General features: G+C 40.0%; 1 protein-coding gene across 1 annotated transcript in view; it reads right to left on the bottom strand.

Annotated features, from left to right (window-relative positions):
- The window catches only part of dock10 (dedicator of cytokinesis 10), a 59,378-nt gene extending 34,980 nt beyond the window's left edge, over window positions 1-24,398 (bottom strand). The window contains exon 1 of the mRNA XM_040008541.1: window positions 10,941-24,398. Coding sequence (XP_039864475.1) covers window positions 10,941-11,099 — 159 coding nt within the window. The 5' untranslated portion in view covers window positions 11,100-24,398. The remainder of the gene's footprint in view (window positions 1-10,940) is intronic.
- Between the last annotated feature and the right edge of the window lie 359 nt (window positions 24,399-24,757).

The raw sequence follows: 24,757 nt of genomic DNA on the forward strand, positions 1-24,757 counted from the left end.
TTTGAACGTGAAATGCAGAATTACTGTGTAAATGCCAAAAGTAAACCGAAGTAGATAAGGAGGGGAGCCTATCTCAAACAGTCTTTTACCTCTGTCAGCAGTGACAGATGAATTAAGTCAAATTAATAGTAAACCAAGATAAAACTCCATTACAAGTAAGAATGTGGCATTCAAAACCCTACTGAAGTATAACCATAAATACATTATCAGCAAAGGTTCAAAGTAAACTGTATTAGTGCTTTAACTCACAAGTACTACAGCAACCTGGTAGAGTTTTGACAAGTAGTAGAACTGAATATGAAGTAAAAATATAACCATGGTTATTATATATTGGCTTCATCTTTAATATTATGTTCCAAATCTCTTCTCTTTGGGGAAAAAGATGGCTGTCAGGAGGGCATTCCAGCTGCATCTGTCATAATTAACAGTAACTTCATCAGTCAGTACCATCAAGTCAAAGATTCAGATGGAAATAATATTTCACAGTACATTCGAAGCCTTGCACTGCTTGGTGTCACCTTAATATTTATACAGGAGCTGCACATACTAGATATTCATCCCTGGGATCAAAATTTGTCCTCCTCTTGTTGGGAGTAACTACAGCAGGTTGTCCACATGCTCTTCAGAGTCTACTAAAAATGCAATGCAAACCTGTGAGACCTGTCTTATGTACTCAGGCATCACACTTAGTTCAATATTTAAAGGTGTTAGTCACACACCAAACACAAAGAATGAGAAAGCGAGAAAAAGAAGACAGGAAGGATTCAAAGAAGGTAGTTAGAACGCAAGAAAGGGCCTGAGCCCGTGAACCTGAGCTCAGAGTTAATGAACTCTTCACTTACAGACAATAGGAACAGAAGGTCTGTCTCTTTTCAAAGATTAGGCTCTTTTGGTTAAAAAGATTAAAATAGGTTTCATGGCCAGGACATTTTGAATTTTTCATCCTCCACAATCATAACTGGTAAATGGACTGGTTCTTACATAGCACTTTTCTACTCTACCTGAGCACTCAAAGCACTCGACAACATGCCTCATTCAACCATTCACATCTATTCATGCAAGCGCTTTTTTTCCTATTAAAGCTTTATACACATTCACATTCTGATGAATGCATCGGAGAGCAACTTTGGGTTAGTATCTTGCCCAAGGATATTTGGCATGCAGACTGTGCATACTATTCTTTTGCTATTTAAGATTATTGTCACTCTGACGAACAAAGGTGTTACCAATCAGATGCTTTCTAGATGGTATTGCATGGTTGCTCAATAGCTGATGGTGCTTTTTTGCCTGCATAATCCCAAACCACGACCAACACAACACTCACTGTTGTACCTCTCATCTCCTCTCTGACCTCCTCCTTACAAACTGCCGACAAGTTGAACCAAAAAATTCAATGGTGGATTCATCACTCAATCTGACCTTTTACCACTGATTTTGAGCCCAGTTCTTGTGTAATTCGGCATACCTCAGCCCTTTTCTCCATGTTTCCCTTCCTTAAGTATAGCTTCTTGAAAGCCACCCTTCCACTAAGACCATTTCTGATGAGACTTTGGTGACAGTAAATAGATCAACTGAAGGCTCAGTTACATCTCTCAAGTCCATTGTCACATCTTTTCTGGATTTTTTTTTTCCTCTATCTAAACAGAGGTGTTGAACTCCAGGCCTCGAGGGTCGGTGTCCTGCAGGTTTTAGATAACACCCTAGGTCAACACACCTGAATCAAATGATTAGTTCATTACCAGGCCTCTGGAGAACTTCAAGACACGTTGAGGAGGTCATTTAGCCATTTAAATCAGCTGTGATGGATCAAGGACATAATTAAAACCTGCAGGACACCGGCCCTCAAGGCCTGTAGTTCGACACCTGTGATCTAAAGAATGTGACTTTCAGATACTGTTCATCTAGTGTAAATAGTTTTTTAGGCCTGCACTTCTTTTGTTTTCCACTTGTCCAGTTTCCCCTAATTTTTTTTAAGGACACACTGCACACCATGACGAGATATGTAAGGGCTTCGGCTTATAATTTTGGGAATCACCTTGTTGATGCAAAAATACTATTTTACACCTGTCAACATCTGTCATTTGTGGCATTTTTAAGAGATTCAACTAAAGAAAACAAATGAGGTGTTTTCGTGACAGGCTGCTAGTCATAAAGTGCCTAAAGACTATTTAAAATTTGCTTAAGTTGTCTGTTATGTGTAGGTGCAACACTGGTTTTGCTCAAGACCACCTTAAAAAAGTACAAGAAAGTCTGACTACTTGGAATCAAAATATAAAGAAATAAGGGCTGACTCAAGACTTCTGCACCGCACTGTATATTTTTTCTGAACCAAAGAATCAACGTAAATTAAAGAGAGTTTTAATGTTCTACTTCATACTTTAGCTGACGGGGTCACAAGAGGCAAAATTGAAGCAAGGTTGTGTCATTCATGAGCTACATGTTACACGGTATAAACTTTACTATCGCCAGAGTCAACAACAGAGACATAGAAACCTACAAAATACAGAACATACAGACGCAAACAGTCAGAGTAAAATCGTTATAACAAACACACACTCAGAGTAGCCTACAAAGAGAAAAATAGCTATGTACATGACATTTCCTGTGTTGTGCCATGACATCATTAGGGTCTAAAAGCGTTTTAGAGGAAGTAGTGTGTTGGTGAAGTGAGACGTTGACACACCCCACAGAACAATTCATAATAAATGTGAAGGCTAATTTTCAAGTACACTTGGATAAAAAAAAGAGCAAAACCAACCACAACAACAAAAAAAAAACCCAGACTATTCAGAGAGATAAACTACGCCAGCAAATAAACGGCTGGAATTTTTTTATAAACGAGAACTTAACAGATTATCACAGCGCCCCATATGAGACCATCCGCCCAACAGTCGACCACTGTCTAACTTTCTCTTTCTTTAAAGATATTTAGAACTATGTTGAAGCATGATGTAACTGCTCAGTGAGTCACATTAATAAGATTTACACATGTTTTATGATGGAGTAAATCGCTTCTGTCATTTAGAGAATAGTAACGGCGCAGCAACAGCAGCAAAGTGAGAGCAGGAGAGGCTGTGGTCAGAAAGTCAGAGGAAGTAATGATCTCTGGTTTGATTCACATGCATAATGCAGACTGAGGCTTTCAACCAGCACAGTTACAGCGCCTTCACAGCTAGAACAGGCTTCTTGGCAGACTATCAACATGAAGCACATGTAGAAGGCAAAAGTGTAACTCTACAAAAGGTGATCCCTTGACTTGTGACATTCATTGGTCTTGTTACTCCTTTAACTACACCACAGTTTATAGTTTTAATATTCATTCTTGCAGAGTAGTAAAGATCACGCTGCTTTGTACCCTTCCTGAACTAATGTTCTTTTGATTATCTAGATTTTCAGTTTCAGTTTCTTCTTGTTTCTCTATAGTCAAAGAACATTCTTAATAATAATTATAATGCAAAAATGCAAAGATACAGCTGTTAGCTTCTCAAACATGAAAATTTCCTTTTCTTCCCTGCTCTTGGTAAGCCACAAACTGAATATGTTTGCCACTGAAAGTGTTAGTTGAAGAAGAATTTTGAGCCATTTGGGTCATTGAATTAAAAAATTCATTGGAAACAACTCAAAGTTTTGTAACATTTATGGGTGAACAAATTCAAAAAACATAAAACAGACTAACTAAAAATAGGAAAAAATAACCAGCTTAAGTTCTAATACCTGAAAACAACTCGGTAAACTGACCTTAATAACTGTTTTTAAAGAAAAATCCCCCAACAGCATTTAATCAAAATGCAATTCAAGTAAATAAATGAAAAAGAAACACAACAGGTAGGCGGTAGATTAAGCTTGACATTTTCATATCTATTACTCCATTTTGACTCATGTGACATCAGAGCTAATGTTTCAGGGAAAAGACTTGCCCCCCACCCCCAATAACCGATCACATCTATCAGATACTGTAATGTACAGTTAGTTCATCGAATTCATGCGTCTTTAAATTCGACATGTTCTCTTCTCACTGCCTTTTCCTGTCAGAGCCTGGCTCAAGCAAACAAATGATCAAAAACACCATAAATATTGCAGAATTACAGGCACCTAATAAGAAAACACACAGGACAGTGATCTATAATCAACATTAAAATATTTAAATACTGCACTTAAGACCACAACTGATGCTACTGTAAGTTACTGAACAGAAATTATTGACATTTTGTAAGAGTCCTTATAAACAATGTGAGGCACTAAGACACTAAGGCAAGAACACAGAGACAGAGCGAAACAAATACATACAATGCTCAGCCGGTTGAAATCCGATCGCACTCTTTTACTCTTTATTCTCTTCCTGAAGGTGATTTTGCTCCTGAAGCTCATTGCCAGCAGAATTACGTCCAAAGTTTACGCTACCGAACAAAAAACCCCAAAAAACTAGACTAAATGTGAACTGTACAAACACACATTGCGGGCATGTGCTCTTTTAGAAGTGGAAGTATCACCCAGTAGGTTTATGAGTTTGTGTCAGCACACGTGGATGTAGAGGAAGTAGATGTTTGATGTCCGACACACACACAAAACCACATGCACGCACATGCACAGAGTCAGAAAATCCCCAGCAACTAAGATATCCATCAGCCGGGCTGAGCTGTTTTTAAACGTCACAATGAAACTTTCGATATTGTCGAAGACACCTCAGCAAAGATAAAGTAAAGGAATAGCTCAATGAAAACCACTGGGTTAACCTCCACGCTGGTAACTGTACAAACAGTTACCAGTTAACGCAACTGGGGAACTTCTTTCTGTTTTTTGTAACAATTAAACAATATAATGCACTCACATATAATCAAAGTCAAACTCTCGCCATCTTATCTACTTCTGTCCGGTTTTATCAGTTATACAACAGCTGCTCACACAAAAACTTGCAGATAGGAAAAAAGCATGCAAGCCATTAACTTCCTGTTCTAAAGCTTGTCTGGATCCGTACATGAGACTGTCTGCAAACCAATACACACATACATATGTAAGGATATAGAAACATACTTAGGCAATCATTAAAAAAATCACACTGAAATGCATGACAGTTAATACATGAATGCACAGAAGCAATTCGTCTCCGTCTGCTCGTACACAGGCTAACGTGCACACCCACGCACACTGACTTCCCCAGTTCAAACCTCATAGCAGAACAGAGATCTTTAAAGAGGAAACAAATTTGATGATATATAGAAACATATGTATCTGCTTAGGTGTTACACGGGATCTCACCGTTATGGTTTTGCAGGATTTTAACTGGATGCATGAAGGTGATTTGGGAAGTCCTCGAAGAGCAGACGACCATGAATAAAATAGATGTAGTGTTTATATTCACCACTGTTACAAATTCTGCATGTTTTAATATAGTAAATTAAAATTGGACGTGCTATTAGCGTTGCAAATTAAACACTATTGTGCGACAGTCTTGAGCCAACTCTCATTTCTTTGTTTTGTCTTGTCATTTTTAAAGTGGTCTTGAGCAAAGACTCTCCAGGCTTTCTGAAGGTTTTCACATTTTCACATTTTTTTCTTTGGACATTGTCTGCTTTTTTCATTCATTTTCAGTGAGTCACATTGAATCCAAATTTATTTATTTTTTGTTCAACTCATCATCAGTATAGCACAGTGAGTGCCTACAGCCATCTGTACAACTCAGCTGAGTCTATTTCATAGTTTGGGGCAGCATTTTAGACAGTGCTGTTGGGGATCTTGTTAAAATGTTTAAATATGAAGGCAGAAAAGCAACATCAGATTTTGATCCACAATGCATTACTATCTGGAAAGCGTCTGGCAACACCTTAACTTTTCAGCATGACAATGATTCCAAACAAAAAAGCCAATGCAATAAAATCCCTGGAAGGAAAACCACATGGTGGAAAACGATAAGTCATGGACTGGCCTCCCTAAAGCCCTCAAGCAGTGTGAATCAGTGTAGGATCAGCCAACATCCAAAGAAAAACTTTTGAGAAAGCTGAAGAAATATTCCTGAAGACTATTTTAATAAACTACACAAAAGCTTGCCTAGGAGAGTTTAGGCTGTGTTGTCTTATATGCTGCATTCCAGGTATGTTTGCACCTGCCTCCTGTCTTCCTAGCAGAATGTAATTGAATGAGGGCTTAAGACTTTTGCACATAACTGTCCTTTCTCAGGGATATCTCTGAAAACTTGGGCACAAGTTGTATTTCCCTGAAAGCTTTCATTTCACTTATAAAATGCAATTTCTCTTGCACAGTATGCATTATTAATTATCTAATTCAATTCCATTTTATTGATATAGCTCTAAATCACAACAACAGTTGCTCAAAGCAATTTATATTGTGAGGTAAAGACCCTGAAATAATAGAGAGAAACCCCAACAATCAAATGACCTCATTTAAGCAACTACCTGGCAACAGTGACAAGGCAAAACTTCCTTTTAACAGGAAGAAACCCCTGTCAGAATCACTCTCAGGGAGGGGCAGCCATCTGCCGTGACCAGTTGGGATTGGGAGGTAGCCAATTAGATATCTGGGTGTTGCCAATTGGTGAACTGTCTACACTATGGTGGCTTCAGGATCACATCTTGTTTGATGTGCTTTTTCTGACCTCATCAGGCATTGACCTCCAGTTTGCAGCAGGGTGGTATGCAACTGAGTCTGCAGTAGCTGGGATGAGAGTCAGCGCCTCCATGTCTGAGACCATGGTCCTCAGCTGGAAGAGGGTGGAATGCTCACCCCATCTCATGGATGAGTTGTTGCCTCAAGTGGAAGAGTTTAAGTATCTTGGGCCGCTGTTCATGAGTGAGGGGAAATCAGAGCAGAGATTGTCATGGCATCTGCAGTGATGTGGACACTGCACCGGTCTGTTGTAGTAAGGAGAGAGCTAAGCATAAAATCTACCTTCATACCCTTACCTATGGCCACAAGATCTAGATAGTGACTAGGTGTGGGTAGCTGATTTTGCTTGATTAGCACGTATTAAGGTGAAGTGTAAAGACAGTTTCCCACATAATCAAGCTGGATGCCAGTCAGGTCACATACAAAAGTATGAAATGCAAAGGTCTCAAATGCAAAGACTTCTATTTTACTTTGAGCAAGTAATTTATTTTGCAGTCTTCAATGCAATTTATAAGATGTCTTTAAAAAATTATCCAGTTGCATGTTTAATTTCATGGTTTTGATGTTTTGTATTCGAAACACAGATTACACTCTTAGTGCTGCACTCCTTCCAGTCGGCAATGCCGACACAACTAAAAAGCAGCAGTTGCATCCTCCCCTTCTTTCACTCTTTTCCTTTCCCTTGTTCTACCCCAGCTCCCTTCCTTCCTCTATAGCTTCCTCAGCTCATCAAATAGCAGAAAACGACTTTATTTTACACTCTGTTTCTCCCCAGCTTGCTTCTTTCTTCGTTCTCAACCTATTCAACATAGATTTTAACAACTTTCCATAAGTCCCACACTCCCTCTGTTTCTTCTTTTCCTCTTGGCAGGAGTGAGGAAGAGTGGGTGCTGATGTTGGTAAACTACAGCTGTATGGAGGATGCAAATAGATCACTAGACTCTATTGCTTTCATCAAGCATATCCATGAACATAGACGTCTAATTTAGTTAAAAGAGAAAAGAAGAAAATAAATATAAGATGACATATTATTAAGCCAGATAGCTAAATAAAAAAAAGAAAAAAGAAAAAAAAAGGAAGATGAATTAGGTTTCCCCACTTTGCACACCATGTACACAAGCTGGTCTGTGTCATTTGTAGATTGCTAGACAGATTCAAGAGGATGTTATCTTGTAAAGGGAGAGATGTGAGAAAGTGTGACAAAAACAGAGAGGGAGAGGGAGTTTAGAAGAAGATAAATAGTGTGAGAGACTGATAGGGATTAAGAGAAAGAGGGGGACAGAGACAGCTGCTGAGACAGCACAGAGGAACAGAACCCAGACATAAGCCATCTGCTTTACATCATTATAGCAATACATGGTCTGGTAAGAGACACGGTGGAACTGATGGGGACACTTCTATGAGAAGACATTCATTTCACGAAAAACAACATTTCTACTTCTTTTGGGGCAAGTTGGCGTGTGGAGTTAGTGGTTCAATGAGCATCTTTCACGCCTCCTGCAAAATGCAAATCAAATGTTTTAAAATCCTCTTTTTTTAAGCTTCTCCATTCAGCTGTGTGAGGACCATTTTGAAAACCACAAACAGCTCTTGTTTCACAGCAAATGGACACATATTTTCCAATTTGTTTTGTTAATCCCTGACACATTATTGAAAGTCACTCAAAGAAACTAGAGACTTCAGTATGAAGAGGACTGAAAGTGGCTATGGGGAAACTGCAGAATTTGCAGCCCGGCCTGACCACCACTTGTGTGGCAGAGGAGACAACGTGTCACACTTTGATGGTGAGGTGGAGGGATGGAGGTTCTTCTAGATATTTATGACATATTTATAACAAATTTATGACATCGGTTTCATGGTCACAAAGGAGTTTTTCCAAAAATGTTGAGAAATGGCTTAAGAGCCAGTCAAAAACTGGAAACAGCATTAAAAAATGGCAAACTTTTCATAACCCTTAGAGTCAGTTTTACATTGGTCCAGATCACATTTTCTACAATAAGTGAATGTGAATACTGATTGTGCAATGTAATCGCTTCAGAATAATGGCCCTACACAGTGTACACCGGTGGCCTATAAACCTCAGTTTCACATTTGTCACAACCAAAACAGAATGAAGACTGAAGCAATTTGTTTGTTTTTATTTTTTATTGTTTTTAGGTGCATTGATGGATGCTTAAACAAGTAGATTTGTAAAATTATATGAACAAATAAAGCTAACTGGCAGAAACCTGAAGCAGAACAAACATTTTCAAACATTGGCCATTTTCCAGAGACCTCAGTGAACCCGAAAGGGCTCAAAAGTGACAGTCGGTTGACTTATTTCTTTTTGATAAGTATGGGTGTCTATTGCCAATTGCTTTACAACCCCACACAACATTTAAAAACAAAATGTAAATGTAAAATGTAAATCAAAACAGAATGCATGATTTGTAAATCTCAGAAACCAATATTTTATTCACAGCAACTCGGTCTGAATTTGATGGAAGCAACAAATCTCAGTGGCAACTAAACACTGGAAAAGTAAGTGGTACTAATAGGAGGGGACATTTTGAAACTTATCAAAATGATAAATGATAAGTATCTTATCATCTGCAGCACATAGTATCGTCAACAGATTCAGAGAATCTGGAGAAATCTCTGTGCGCAAGGGACAAGAATGAAAATCAGTATTTGAGCCCCGTGATCTTCAGGTCCCAGGTGGCACTGCATTAAAAACAGTGCCACCTGTAAAGAAAATCACTGCATGGCCTCAGCAACACGTCCAGAAATCACTATCTGTACACACGGTTCACCATGCCACCCACAAATGTATTTTAAAGGAGCCATATATAGACATGATGCAGAAAAGCATCACGTCAACTGTAAGAAAGGCAAGGTTTTTTAATAGAAGAGTCCCGATTCTGCCTGCAGTACAAACCTTTCATTGATTAAAAACATTTGCACATTATTAAGGACTAGTGAGCAGCCAAACCAGACGAGAGAAGGAAGATATTCCTCTCCCAGATGTCCGGCAGCAGGTTTACAGACTGTTGTTAAAAGAAGAGGGGCCCTGTCCCAGCTTTTTGGAGATGTGTTGTGTTGAGATGTGAGATATGTTGCTGCCATCAAATTTTCTCAGATTAAACATTTGATATGTTTTCTATGTTCTATTGTGAATACAATATGGGTGTATGAGATTTGCAGACCACTGCAATCTGTTTTTATTTACATTTAGCACAGCATCCCAGCTTTTTTGGAAGTGGCATTGTATTTTTATTTAGGCTTCCAGCCGCACATTTTACAGCAAGATTTTGGCAAAGCTGCTGGCAATGATGAATGTCTCACTGTGACCTGGAAACACAACATGCTGGTGAAAAAGACTAGTTAATGCAGAGCGAGTGCACTAGTTTCAAGCACAACCTGGCCTGAATAGATCAGCTGATGCTCCTTTGCTCACAGGGATCTGCTGACTAAGATGATTTTGCAAAATAAACTATTGTGACTCTCGTTTACTACAGAGCCCAGAAAACAGGCACCAAAAGAGACGGGGTTTATGGAGTGGAGTGAAACGGGGGAAACGAAGAAACAGAAAGGGGGACTGTAAAGATCCCATTTCTGCCAAATGTCTAACATTTTTTCCACTGGGCTTACAGAAACTGGGATCACAATGGGAATTTAAAAAAAATCTGGCCAAGACAAGCTGGTGCCGAGACCAAACAGATGGCTGACACGTAATGAAAACAGTCAGAAAGGAGAAACAAGTTGTTTTTTTATTTCATTCATTCGGCAGTTCTCTTATCCAGTCATGGATTCTTTCATGCAGTCATTGATTCACTCAGTCAAACATCTCCCACCCAACATCTCAGTAATGGTTTTGTTTAAATAGCTATTTTTATCATCTCCTCTGTACACCATACGCAGAGAAAGCAGATTTTTTCCCACAGAAACTAGATTCCTTATGTCTGACCTTACCAACCCCCTCTCTAGTCTCCTCTTTCCATTTCCGTCCTTTAGGCTCTCAGCTGTGAGGGGAAACAGCCAGGCCCCAGTCATTGATCATATATCAAAAGCAGCAAGAGAGACAAAGGGTGTAAAAAACCAAGGCAATTAAAAAGAGGGAAAGTTTGGCAGGAGAAGTCCAAAAGTATGCAGAAGGTAATATTACAAAACAGAGAAACTTAAACAGGAATTTTACCTTAAGGTATTCAATAAATATGAAAATCTGTAAAAAAGATTTACTGTAATGAAGCACACAATTACACAACAGGAACATGCTGAAGTTCCCACAAACTGCCCACACGTGCATGCATGGAAACTTGAGGTGCACTTGTGCTGGTTACCATTACAACGATGGTCAGAGATGGGGTGGTAGTGGTATAACCTTCTAAGGTGGGCGTGGCAGCATCCAGTGACAGCTGGTCCTGTCGTGAACACATGTGACCGCAGTCGGCCCCGCCCACTGATCGCAGGAGCAGTACCACACTGGCCGAGCAACCCATAATCCAAAGCTGGAGACTCCAAGTCCAGCCTGTCCTGATTCCGTCTGGCAGTGTGAGCGTCACCTGAACTGAGGCACAGCAGTTTGCCCTGAACAGCTCAGTTCAGCCCCTGGTCCAGCCAGTGCTGCTGCACTCGGTTCAAGCCCAATGCAGTAAGTAAAGCTCCATCCTAAACTCCCTGTGCCCGTCCCAGCTTTCCTCTCCAATTTCACTTCTCCCAGTCCTGCTTTGCCAGTTTTGTTTTCGCTGAACTGCTCTGCTCCGGTGTCCTGCTCCTAATGCTGCTGAGCTAACACACTGGCAGCTTTACATGTCTCTCCCTCTCTCTTTCCCTCTTCTAATAGACACACACACACCGACTGCAGCTGTGCATGGTTCAGCCCAGTCGAGCTCATTGAACAAATCAGAGTCAGCAATAGGAGTCAGCTGACCAGAACCAGCTGCAATACACACAGACTCCTGCACACACAAACCTACATCTTTTTTTCCTGATTTTCATTCTGCTGCTATGTCCTTCCCCATTTGTCTCCCAATTACACCAGTCCTTTTCAAGTCAGAGCTCTACTGGCTCAGTTTGTGTTATTGCGGTTTATGAGCTAAGCCACAGATATGCTATCCTACATTCTGGTTGATTAGGTAAAATAAACTGTTGCTTTTTTTAAAGAAAGAGCATAGTGATTGTGATGTGTAAGCATTTGTTTTCTACAGTACATCCTGCATAATGCTCCAAATTGGAGGCTGGCAGAGAGTGAGGCTCAGTGGAGAGAGTTGTGGAGTTGTGAGAGAGGCTATTGAATGAAAAGTGGATGGAAAGTGGGAAGTGGGTGGCTTTACGGGCAAAGTCTGCAGAGGGCTGCAGAGAACAGATGAGAACTTCCATTAACTTTAGCACATAGGTAGGTATTGGGACACCAAGCGAAGTATTCCACATAAAAAAATCTATTAAATTACTTTTAGCTGTCTCTGAGTGCCAGTGACGATCACTTTTGCCATTTTTTTTCATGTCGCGAAAACATCTGGTCTTGCTTTATTGTTCATGTTCCACTTTCACAGTGTTTGGCTTAACTGAAAGAAACAAAAAATGTGTATTCACAGAACGAAATGGTTTTCATATGTTTTACAGCAATTTGAAATTCTTCTTATTATAAAATCTTCTTTGTTTTTCTTGCCAGTTGAACTTGCTGAACCAGAAGCAGACCAAAATATAGATTTTAGGAAACTATGCCTGTAACTATTGTCAGGCAAAGGTTGTTGAAGAGGAGTTTTGCAGCTTTTGTGTTTGGTTTACTGTCAGTTATTATCACTATAAAAGTTACATACATATTTTACTAAGGAAAAATGGAGCTGAGCTGGGTCAAAGTACTACTAGCTGAGAGGCTGAGATAGACAAGAATCAATCAAACAAAAAACAAAAAAATAAGGAACAGCACTGTTTTAGCAGATGAGAAACATATCTACTGTGATATCGCCCAATCGTTTGCAAAATCTTATCTTTATGATCGTCGCCCTATTTAGTTTTAGAAGAACGACATCATGAGACTCGCTGGATCTTTCTGAGAAACTGAGAAAAGCGCATGCTCATAAGAAAGTGATATGTCAATCACCAAAAATACAACCTAAAGCATGACCTCCATCACTGTCTAGTTTATGGCGACTGGGACTGCAAGTTACACAATTAATATTCATGCGTGAAATTAATTGTCATGCATAAAGTCTCCAGGATGTCACCTTCCGCCCACAGAAATTGGTAAGTGGCTGAGAAAATGGATGGATTGACAATTAACCATCCATTTTCTCTTAGACCCTGAACTAATGTTTGAGACCATTATCTCATTAGGAATGTGTTTACAGGGGTCAGTAAGCAAATGAACAGCAGGGTCGTTTTCTCATAGATTTCTATAAAACCAGACTTGTTTTTATAGACAGAAGAGTTGCCCTTGAATACACCTACAGTATTCACTTTTTAGACTATACAGTCAGCCTAAAGCACCTTCTATTCACTTCTAAATATAAAGCACTAAATAAATCATAACAGCAAATAGTTAGTGCTCATTAGGAGAGAAGGCAAATTTGAAAAAGTAATTTTCCATGATGGGCGGCACAGTGGATTAGTGGTTAGCAAAGTCTCCATGTTACACAGCTATCTTGCCTCAATGCAAGAAAGTTGCCGAGTTTGAATCCACGGTCTGCTGAGGCCCTTGCATGTTCTCCATCTTTCTGCGTGGGTTTTCTCTCTGTGCTTTGGCTTCCTCCCACAGTCCAAAAACAGGTATGGGGTTGCGTACATTAATTAGGCATTGTAATTCGATTTCCTGTCTTTCTTTATTAGCCCTGCAACAGAGTGGAGACCAGAGTATACTCTCTGAACAGGTTCTAGCCCTCCCTATGACCCTGAATTGGACAAATGGATGGATGGCTAGAATATTCCACTACAATATAACTAATCAGCTCAAAATGTTGCATATTTCAAGCACTGCAATAGGAAGAATAGCAACATGGGACATTATTTTACACATTCTATCCTTACTATATAATAATTGGGTGTGTGTATGTATAAGCCCATCAGGAGAATTATAACCAGGAGACACATAATCTACAGGTTCAGGCGTTTGCACACTCCTAGTTCCCTGCAGAGTGTAGGCGGTAACCATGGTGATGTTGTTAAGTCATGATTAAGGTCATTAATGACCGTGTCAGAGTGGCAGAAAAATCACACCCCCCCACCCACATAAATGCTAATTATTATAATGCTTTACATAGCTAAATATAACACACAACGGACACCACAAAACACAAAAACAGACGCATAGATTATTGCACGTACGCAATTGCAATTCCTCTCCCACACTGTGTACAAATATTAACATGCCCCACTCAGTAAGAGATGACAGTGCATATGACCAGTACAATGTACTATGTGGAGAGAAACATTAACCGCACCCACCACCGCCGCCTCTCTGCTTCCAAGTCCCCTGCCTCTCACTGAAGGATATTCAGAGGAACATGCCTTATAGCAGCGCAGCTATTACACACAGAACCACAGAGATGGGCTTTGTTTGTATGCCAGGCCTCCACAATGGTCCTGTCATGAAAATATGCCCACACAGCCATGCCCTCTAGTTGACAGAAAAGTCTCCGTGTTACACAGCTATCTTGATCTTGTACTCTCATTTACTCCTTCCACACACTTTGAAACTGTTTCCAAATATTACACTTCTGTAAGTACAGCTCTACTAAAAGGAGCAATTGCATGCCTACATTAACAAGTACTTCAGAACTATCCTCTAAAGAGTCTAGGTAGATGTTTTTGATATTTTTAAAGAATGACATGTTATATTTAGTGAAATTTCTTTGGATAACAAGGTGATTAAAAATATCAAAATGTTTAAAAACATTTTTGTAATATTTATTTCCCACGATTTGACAAAACCTATGCTTTAAGAAGCATGTAACACTAGGAGAAATGAAGCGTGTTGGTTTGAGACTATGATGTCTTTTATTATTTAATCTTGCACATCTGAACAGAGTCATGCTTTATCGATGTTTCACTTCACTTTCTGTCTTAAAGGAGAAGGAGAGATGATTTAACTTGGAAATTAAATGCTATTTTAGACGGCAGCTTTAGGAGAAATAACAGAAGTTATACAGACACTATTTGGAGCACACATAAGCTAATCAGTGGCCAGTAATTTTTGGGGATTTCCAAGTAAAAACTTTTAACCTTTTATAACAATTGTTATTGGAATATTCTGGCTTACTAACCTGCTCAATCAGAAATGGTGCCCGTCCATTTTTATCTTTGCGATATGTCTTTAAGTATGTCTGACTGTATGTGTGCTTACATATGCTTTTGTAGGCTTATATGTGACTGGGGTTATGTTTTGTGCAAGTTTGAACTTTTATAATAGATGACATCACTGGGGTGTGCAGGGCAGTGTGCTGCCATTTTTCTGTGGAGTTAATGTTTTCCAGCTGTAGAGCCTCAGTCTCTATAACCCCACTGCAGATTTGTTACTCTGCTAAACAACACTAGAAGTGACAAAGCAACAGTATTGCAGGAGGTTTAATGACAGTGTGCATGCTGCAAACACACAGAGGTAAACTATTTTAGCAAAAGACAAACATAAGCCATTTTACAGACTTCAAATACCTCAGCCAACTAGGCCAAGTAGGAAACCACAGTCCATTAAAACTCCTGCACACTGCCTTGTAAGCAGTTAGCTCTGCTATAGTTAGGTTCCCTGTAGAGCTGGAGGCTGACTCATAGCAGCCGTGTTTGATGTGGTGCAGAACTCTAAAGAGTTTAGTTGGGAAAACACTAACCTGTTCCCATGGATACCACAACAGGAAGAATGCTGTCAATCAAAGGCACTTGGCTCTCAACAGACTATATAGCTTTGCCACTGGCACTCATAGTGCAACTAGAGCAACACAGGGTCAACCTCATTGTTGCTTAAACTACCCTCCTTGTCTCACACAGCAAGCACATGTGCAGGGTTTCACTTGTGACATTCAAAGACGTGAGTAGCTGAAGTAGGATAGAGTCAGGAGAGGAATTCCTAAGGCTCCAAGCCCCCAGATAAATACGATGGGATCACTTTCTTAGGAGTTTGTTAGGGGGATAATTTAAGGAGCCTTTTTTTCTGCACACATATGTTTCTGCAACATTTGTTCAGGTGACTTGTGGTAGTTCGTGAAAAGGAGCTTGCAGCAGAGAGGTGCTATGGGGAGATAAAGCAAAGAAAAAGTTTGCATTTTCAGGTGTCGCTGTGTAGTACTTTTACTAACGCTAATCACATGATATCACTTGTGATAGTGCTTTTCATCCTGATGTTCTGTTCTCAGTAAAACCTCAGAGCTCGAGTGTGTCACCGCAGCACACCATCACAACACAAACAGGAAGACACACGAGATCTAAAGTGAGAAATTTTTTTTCAACTTTTTTCAACAGTGTTTTAGGCGCCTGCAGAAATGTACAGTTTATCCCCAGTTTGCAGCAGCTGTGGCCAAACAATACCTGAAAAGAATGCATTCTTAACAAAGCTGTAAGACCATCTCAATGATTTCCTTTCCGCCACCTCGCCCTGTGCAATCTACAGGGTAAAGTGATTCATGTGATGAACATAGTGCCCTACTGCAAAACTGCATCACAGCTCTCATTTGTGAATGTGCCTGTGCAGAATTATTGATCAAAGAGGAAGATACTGCGGACTCTTTCATAGATTCTGTCTGCCTCTGCACTGAGCTGGGTGAGGTTACAGGAAGCACTGACTTCAGAGCTACAACACACTGCCAATGCCATCTAGTGCTGATGACTCAATACAGCAGCCTGTGTGGCTGACGAGGAAATGCCTGTCCCCACACCCCCGTGCTGCTGTTGGTTGCCCTAGTCTATAAGAAATGACCTCCAGGAGGCGCTCTGTGCCAGAGCAACTATCTGGTCCTCTGGCAGCTGGTTTGTTTAGAAAAGGAAGCTATTAAAATGTCTTAAACTGAGAACTAAACTCCTGAGGCAGGAGGGATGTTTGGGGGAGGGGACAAAAGAGCAGATGAGATGGAGAATATGAAAGAGAGACGGCTAGTGAGGAGCAGCTGCCAGAAAATGAGCTGCATTGTTAAAAATGACAACTATTTTCTTAGTAGCCAATTATCTTACCCTGGGAAGAACGCTTCAACCCTTTGCATAGTATACATGTAGACATCTGCATATATAGATGCGGCATTTGAACAGACCATCACCTTTACAACAGTGAATAATAAAAGAAATAGAACCTGACAGTGTGAAATTAGAGATAAGAACTCATCAGGGGTGTAATTATGTATGACATTATTAAGTGAAAGGGAAAGCTTAAAGCTGCCTGCGAAGATTGAACTTTTAAAATATACTTTCTGTTTATTGCATTGTTTATAGAGTTATATGAAATATAACAAGATGTCACTCACAAAAAAATACTACCATCAAGTTATTAAACCACCAGAAGCTGATATTCCTCTTCTTGTAATTAGTTCTTCATGTTAGTATCGACACTTGTGTTAGCTGTGCGAAATAAGTCTCCCTTGAAGCTTCACTTGAGATACTTTTAGCATCTTATTGTGTCCTTATCTACTATATAAATCTGTTTTTTTAGCTGGCACTTATTGGAGCTAATGGTAATAAAACTAGAAGGTCAAAACAGCATACACCTGTCCTCCACCCTGCTTCATGCTCACATGCATGCACTCATTCCCACATTTGGAAACATGCATCATAAGACGAATAAGAGACATATAATTAGGAAGTCATGCAGGCGGAGCGGCAGACAGACACACAGCTATACTGTCACACAGCTTGTGTCTCATTAATTCAATCTCCCACGTGGCATCTCTCTCTACGTCTCCCCGCTGTTCTCTCCTTCCCCCCTTCCCTGTCTTGTCTGGCCACAGCAGTCAAGCGTGAACAGCTGAGGTCACCAGCTTCCTATGCGCTCAGCAATAAATATTTGTGATAATGCACGTTGATCTGGATGAAGCAGGAAGGCTTTTTATACTTTGTTCTGCGCCCCCCCACTCCCTATACTTTACAGTATGTTTCAATTCTGCTTTGTTAGTTCATGTTTATAAATGTAGATAGCAGAAGCTCATACAGCAAGCGAGGCTTAAGGTAATGTGACTTAGAAAAAAAAAGACCAGCCCCTTTAAATTGTGCTTCTCCATCCAACAGAGAGAACATTAATCACGAACAGAGACGAGCCTTCGCTGCTGAGAGGGGAGGGTTTGCCAATATTAATCTGTTCATCAAAACTTGATATTACTGGAGAGAGTGCTACAGCAACATAATGAAGTCCACTCTGCCACAGTAGTCATACTTGTTCCTCTGTGATCCTATCTGGACCATTTACACAGCTGTTTGGCCTCTCCTATTTCCTGTCCAGGTGAGGGAATCTCCAACCAACGAGACACTTTAATGATTTCTTGAGGCTAGCCAAATCAAACCCTGAAGTACCCCCAAATCCGAACTCTACTCCCATTGCAGCCTGGCCCACTGACACTAGGAAACCGTAACTATTCTTTGAGCAATTATCCCTAATGATTTCTGTTTCCTGTAACTCTGGTAGCTTGAAAAATGTGTCCTTACTCTGAACTTGCCATATTCATCCTAAATTGGGCCCAAGCTAATATTTACTTTTACGCAGCCATGCCAGAGACACATACCAGCACAATGGATAGTGTGATAATAAGCTACTGGGGACATAGACAGAAAAATAATATCAGCTTCATTCTAGGCTAATCAGTGAAAAATCATCATAACACCTCATATCAACCCCCAGTCTAAATCTTCACTGTTCTAGAAAAGCCCATGTGATTGCCTAAATTGCAATGAATCATTCAGTAAGAACGCCTGCGTATGACACTTACACAAAGCCTACATGTAACCTCTGTATAACCTCTAAACCAGCGCTAACAGTCTACCAGATGCCCACTCAGCTCTGCTCCCTTTCCCCGAGGTCCCAGTTTAGAATAAGGACGCAGCTGTTCTTAAGACTTTTCCTCATGCGTTTTTTTATATGTGCTATCCTCCCTTACCTTTTCCTCTTTCCCTCTTCTCCCACCTCCTAAAAACTCAAAATACCTCTTCTGTCTCTCACTCTGCCCCAAGCTTTTCTTTTCCTATTTCTTTTGCAGATTCCCTCTTTGGCTCTTTGGCTGACATTTAAGCCACATAAAATTGATGTGTCTTGTATGCACAGAGAAAGATGCAGAGTTAAGGCACAAACTATTAGGGAGTGCAAATGCACAGTAAGCCAGTAAATCCAAAACAGAAAATGAAAAGCTAATATCAGCAATTACCAAAAACCAAAAAAAACCCAAAAACAAAAGACTGACTACTGAGATTTTGCAGACACGTTCCCTCTAACCACGTGACATTAACTTTTTGGTTATTTTGGACATATGAAAATCATGGTAATAATGAAGCATCAAGTGAATAAGGGTCTCTAGCAGTTGTCTGACAGCCACCAGTCCCTGAGTGGTTGCAAGTGGCTGCTGCAGGTTGATGGCAGTTGCTGGGAAAATGACTGCTGAAGTCCAAAACATACAGACCTAGGAGTCCAGATTCTACAACTTTGGGAGGTTTTTGGTGCATCTGATTTCACTCAGCAAGAGTCAGCAACTTCCAGGAACCGCTGCCAACCAGTCAGGTTTTCCCCTAGCAACCAGTGGCTGTATCATGATGGAACACTCTTGAACAATGTGACGTCATCTGACAAACCACGCTATACCATAACAAGCTATTTATTATTTTTCTTTCAATTCGATTACGGTACGGCCAGCTCATAAATATAGTTCAGTTTAAGAAGCAGAAATACCGACATGACGTAATGTAACCTTAACAAGGTTCATTTTTGAAACAAAAAATCTAGTGACAAAGATAACAATGGTAACGAGACAGTAAACCTTTTCAACCTTTTTAAAAACTCCCAACAAAAAATCCCAACAATTAAAAAAAAAAAAATCCAACCCAGTAGATGAATATCTCAATAGTGTATTCTGTAAACTCTAATCAGCTGTGGAAACTACAAGCCACCCTGTTTACAGTCTCTGTGCTAATTTAACTGGTTCATGGGAGTGAAAAATTCCTGCTACTTTCCAAAGTGAGAAGCAATTTATTTTAAAGATAAAACTTTGTTGGACTTTTTTTAAAATGATTGTCCGTTTATTCACCAAAAAAAAGTAGCTTTATAACAGATTCCTAATTTGACTAAATGCAGCTTAATGCTGCTTACAATCCATTATAAACTGGCATTAAAAACTCCATTTAAGTCAGTTTGTGTGTGAATTTATGTTGGTATCTATTTTGCTGTCAAATGGTGTAAACAGTAAGGCGGGATTATTGCTGGGCACAACCAGAGTAAATAGGAAGAAAAAACACCTGAAAGATTCAAACATCTTGCAAAAACATGTTTGTTTGTTAGTTTACAGATTTTAAGGATGTCCTCTCCAGCTGGTGGCAGCTAAAATATTATTCCATCCTGCCAATTTGTTGCTTAATTAGATCACTCCTGGGGTTTCTCCATCTTACCCCCTCCAATCGTTGAAAAGAGTTAACGAGGAAAAGTCCTGATCATATATCAGCGCCTCAGAGTGCAAGTAAGTATGCAGATACAAGAGGGCGAAGGCAGCAGAACATGGGAGTCGAAGGGTAGCAGACGTTGCATATTCAGGCCTCCTACTCTGGAATGCAACATGAAGGAGAGAGACAACACTGCAATTCACTCACAGAGAGTTACTGAACTATTCTTAGAGCAGTATGTGAAGTGGACCCCCAACACCATCACCACCACACGACCCCCACCGTGAGGACTGTGACCAGACACTGGACAGACAGGAGCTGAGTGTCTTACTGAGGTGCGGGGCAGGATGGTGAGGCTAAACCAAGAGCTTTAGAAAAAGAGAGGATAAAAGTCGAGCTCCGTGAGGCAAAGCCTGGTCGGCTAAGTCTAAATAGAGCAGTTCACTGGCTGTGAAGCCTTTCCAAAGAGCCTATTGTAAACGCACACTGGCACAATGCACGGAGCCCCGGGGACCTCTCTCGCTCTCTGTCACTCCTCCTCTCATGTGACCTCTCGCAAACACTGACATACAGGCAGGCACATACTTTCTCTCTGCCCACTTTTCCTACCTAGACTAAACAGACGTTTTTTTCTTCCAATACAATTCAAGAACTGACAGTCTGAAACTACAAGGCTACGTGTATGACATAAAAAAAGAAAAAGAATTTCCTGTGCTCACAGCCAGCAAACACTCACACTACTGACATCAATGTGCAGCGCATCATGCAGTTCAAACAGTGGGTGAATTCAGTAGAAGTCAGTGTCAGCAGTGACAGGCTCAGATATTTTCTCTTTGCTTTCATTCCTCTGTCCTTGCTGAATGAGTCATTGAGAATATCAGAGCTGACACACACCATGGCCTGGCAGTGCACGTTCCTACTGTCATTTGCCAAACGAGACTGAGTCGTCTCCAGCCATAGCCATCTCTCAGTCATAACAAATGTCAAAGAGCTATTCATCCCCTCTAATCCCTTATACATACAACATATACACTACTGTTCAAAAGTTTATAGTCAACTTCCCAGGTTGTTGAAAAAAAAGTACATTTGTAATCATTAATTTGAATTTTTTTGTCATCCAGTGGTGCAGTACTTTAGCTAATGCAAGTTAATCACATTTCCTGTTACGATTTTGCTGATTAAAAAAGCTAAACAAATCAGCTAAGTATGTGTAGCATCGGCCTTTATAGCGTCAAAGTGGGTAAAAAAAGGGGGTGACTTGTCTGTGGACAACTGAGCCAAATACATTATAGTCTAGTTTGAGAAAAAGAAGCGGTACAGGTCCTCACCTGGAAACCTCATTGAACGGTATCCCGCCAAAACAGCAGCCTCAATATCAACAGTTAAGAAGCAACAGAAGGAAAATGGCCTTCTAAGAAGAGACGAAAAAGCCAAATCTGAGACTGGCCAATGGAAGAAAAAGATTAGGGCTGGTAACAAAATACAGTCAATGGACAAAGTAAGACTGAAAAATACATATATGCAGAGAAATTTAAATTTGAGGTTTCTGGATCAAAAAAATGATGAAAATGATGCTGAATGAGTGCCTGAAGCTGTCTTTTAAGGATGGTGGTAAAGAGGGTAATTTTTGGACAGGATGAAAGGAATCTTGAACAAGCAAAGCTTCCGCTGCATTTTGCAAGGCAAAGCCATACCCTGTGGAAGCTGTTGAAACCACTTTCCTCGTAAAGCAGGACAACGACCCAAATCACAGCTCCAAAACTGAGCTTCTGATTATTTGGTATCTAGGAAGTGCCCATCAAACTAATCAGAAAAAAGCTGTGGGAGGTGCTTCAAGAAGTCTAGAATACCACAAAAGTCACAGTCAGTCTTTAAGACTGTGATTGCTGCAAATTTACAAAGTTTGAGGGGAAAAATTCTTTTTCAAATATCATTGTTTGTAAACATGAAAATATTTACTCATTACGTCCTGACATCTTTGAGAACTAGAGGGACACCCAACTATTCACTTTGAGCAAGCATTTAGTGACAAGTGACAAAACGTTATCTTAAACAGAAAGGCATGTCGGCAAGGAGGCTCAAAGAGGGCAACAATCTGCATTTACCTCTAACTCAACATAACAATATTCAACCAAAGGGCAAAGTAATCCACAGAGACTTGAGGAAAGGAGTGAGGGCGTCAGGAATTTTAGACAATTAGGGAATTTAAGTGTATAAGAAAAGCCAGAGCAAAAGAAAAGCTAGATGGAGAGGAAAGAGTTACAAATAAATGAGCTAAGTAGTAAAGGAGAAAGGGATGCTACACAGGGTGAAAAGAACAAATATATGTAAAAACTGTAAAATAATATAAACCTATGTGGACACTCAGGTATAGATTTCTTAGCACGAGCTGTAAATAACTGAGAAATGCTACAGAATGAAGTGTGCAGAGGCACAAAACGCAGAGTGTCAGTGAAACGAGCATGCGGAACATCCTGTTTCACATTACCAGACACTCTGACACTTTCACAACCTCTGACACTTGCTATGCTATGCATGCAAACTGAGACTGAGATCAGCATTGTTGATGTACTAAAACATGGTCTAACCTTGCAAAAGAAAACAAGTGTGCACGCACAATAAGTTTTCTGTTACCACCAAGCCTATGCTGTTGAGTCAGAATCATTCAAAGTTAATAGACATGTGCTTAATATCTGCAGTCTGACACACCTCCATTTCTCTCATGGAGACAAGTTTACAAAACACAGGAAAGTTGCACATAGAGTTGCCAAAAACCAGGAAACCATATGACTGAAGCAACTGAAACACGGTGTCCACAATGGAATCCAGAAAGGGCACATCCTTCCAAAGTATTCCCTTTAAAGTGATTATAATTTTAAAAAATTAAAGACAAAACAGTGAAGGTTGAGGTTACAACTGCCAAGGTGGTGAATGTTGCATCCTACGAGACTCAGACTGGTTCAAGTAAAATAAAAAAAAAGTATTAGCATTGAAGTGTCTTGATGCATGCTCAATCATCCAGGTAAGTAGATCCCAAAAAGTTGATTCTGTTCATCTGGATGTAGCGTTTTCAGTGGGAGAAACGTTTCGTCACTCATCCAAGTGACTTCTTCACCCTGGGTGAAATTGAGTGCAAAGAAGGTGCTGCAACAGAAACCTCCTAGTAATTGCTTTGGTTGCTAGCAGATTAGTTGCCTCTAATTATTCATATTAATCTGCAAACACTTGCTAACTACTAGGCAAGCCTGTGTGGCTGGGAGTTTTTTCACTTGACCCTACATTATTACAGGGTTGTCACAATTATACAAGAAGTTAACATCACATAGCTAGCAGGCACATATCTGCAAAACCTCAACAGTATCTTAAACGACCCTCAGGCTTTGCCTCTGTAAAAACTTTGCTGATGAGTTTATGGGCAAATTTTAGACATTGTGGGAAATCCAGAAATCAAGATTATTTGTACTATGTTCATTGGCTAATGGCTCTTCAGATCCTGTTTCTTCACATCCTCTTTCAAACACCACGCTGACGACGGGGATAACACAATTAGGATTTCAAAACAGTTCAGAAACGACTGGATGACATCACGGAAGTGACGCCCATCTTTCATACCATCCGTTGCCACGATCACTACAGAGTACGAAATGTCTTTATGTTCTGTCATGTGCCTCTACAGTTAATATTTTCAAACTAAAAAATGATAGTAATTGCAGACAGTTTTATTTCATGTCACATGAAAATATTCAAAGCAGCATATGTTTTAACTTGTATAGAGTGCCCTTTTAAAATGACTGAATAAATAAAAAGTCTTAATACGCTCCACTCCAGCAGCACGGTTATTACTTCAGATTTATTTCCATGGTGTGTGTCTCCTAAGCATGATTAATGTTATACACTGCCACCTATTAATGTTAATTTCGTTGTAATTGGGGTTTGCCTTAGGAGATCATTTTGCAAACACGGTCATTCACCCAGATGTATCTTGTTTCCCTAACAGTTTCCAGGTAACGGCCTTGTGCTTATTAAAAATGTGGCATTTGCTTCGTGAAATTTCATCACTGATTTCACTGACCCGCTTCTCTGCTTTTTTTGACCATGTTTAATATTCTAATTCATAAAGGCTGTTGGGCCGACCTCAACCATAAATCCAGATAATCATTATGTAAAGTCTTGCTTTAATGGTTCCATTACAAAGTCGAGAACCAAAAGCTCCCCTCTTGATTGTTCTTGTTGGAAGAGTATCTTTTCTCATGCTGCCTTTTACACACACACACACACATATATATATATATATATATATATATATACATACATACATACATACACACACACACGCACAAACTGCAGCATGATTTCCAAAAACCCAACTTATGTAAGAGAATAACTATTGGCAGGCAAGGAAATGTTATCTCTGCTGATTTGTAAAGCAGCTTTATGTCAGAGTCAGTGCGAATAAAGGCAGCAGCGCAGCACTTCTACCTTCTGCTGTGAAGTGTGTAGACCTTTCCTCACAAACTCTAACAGTTGCACAACAATGTCCAATGGGGTGTGGGTGGGTGAGGGAGTGCTATACTTCTGCATTCAAACAACTCAAAGAGCCTAATACAAC

The sequence above is a fragment of the Simochromis diagramma genome, unplaced genomic scaffold (genome assembly GCF_900408965.1).
Source record: "Simochromis diagramma unplaced genomic scaffold, fSimDia1.1 OVJJ01000344.1, whole genome shotgun sequence".
In the NCBI taxonomy this organism is placed as follows: domain Eukaryota; kingdom Metazoa; phylum Chordata; class Actinopteri; order Cichliformes; family Cichlidae; genus Simochromis; species Simochromis diagramma.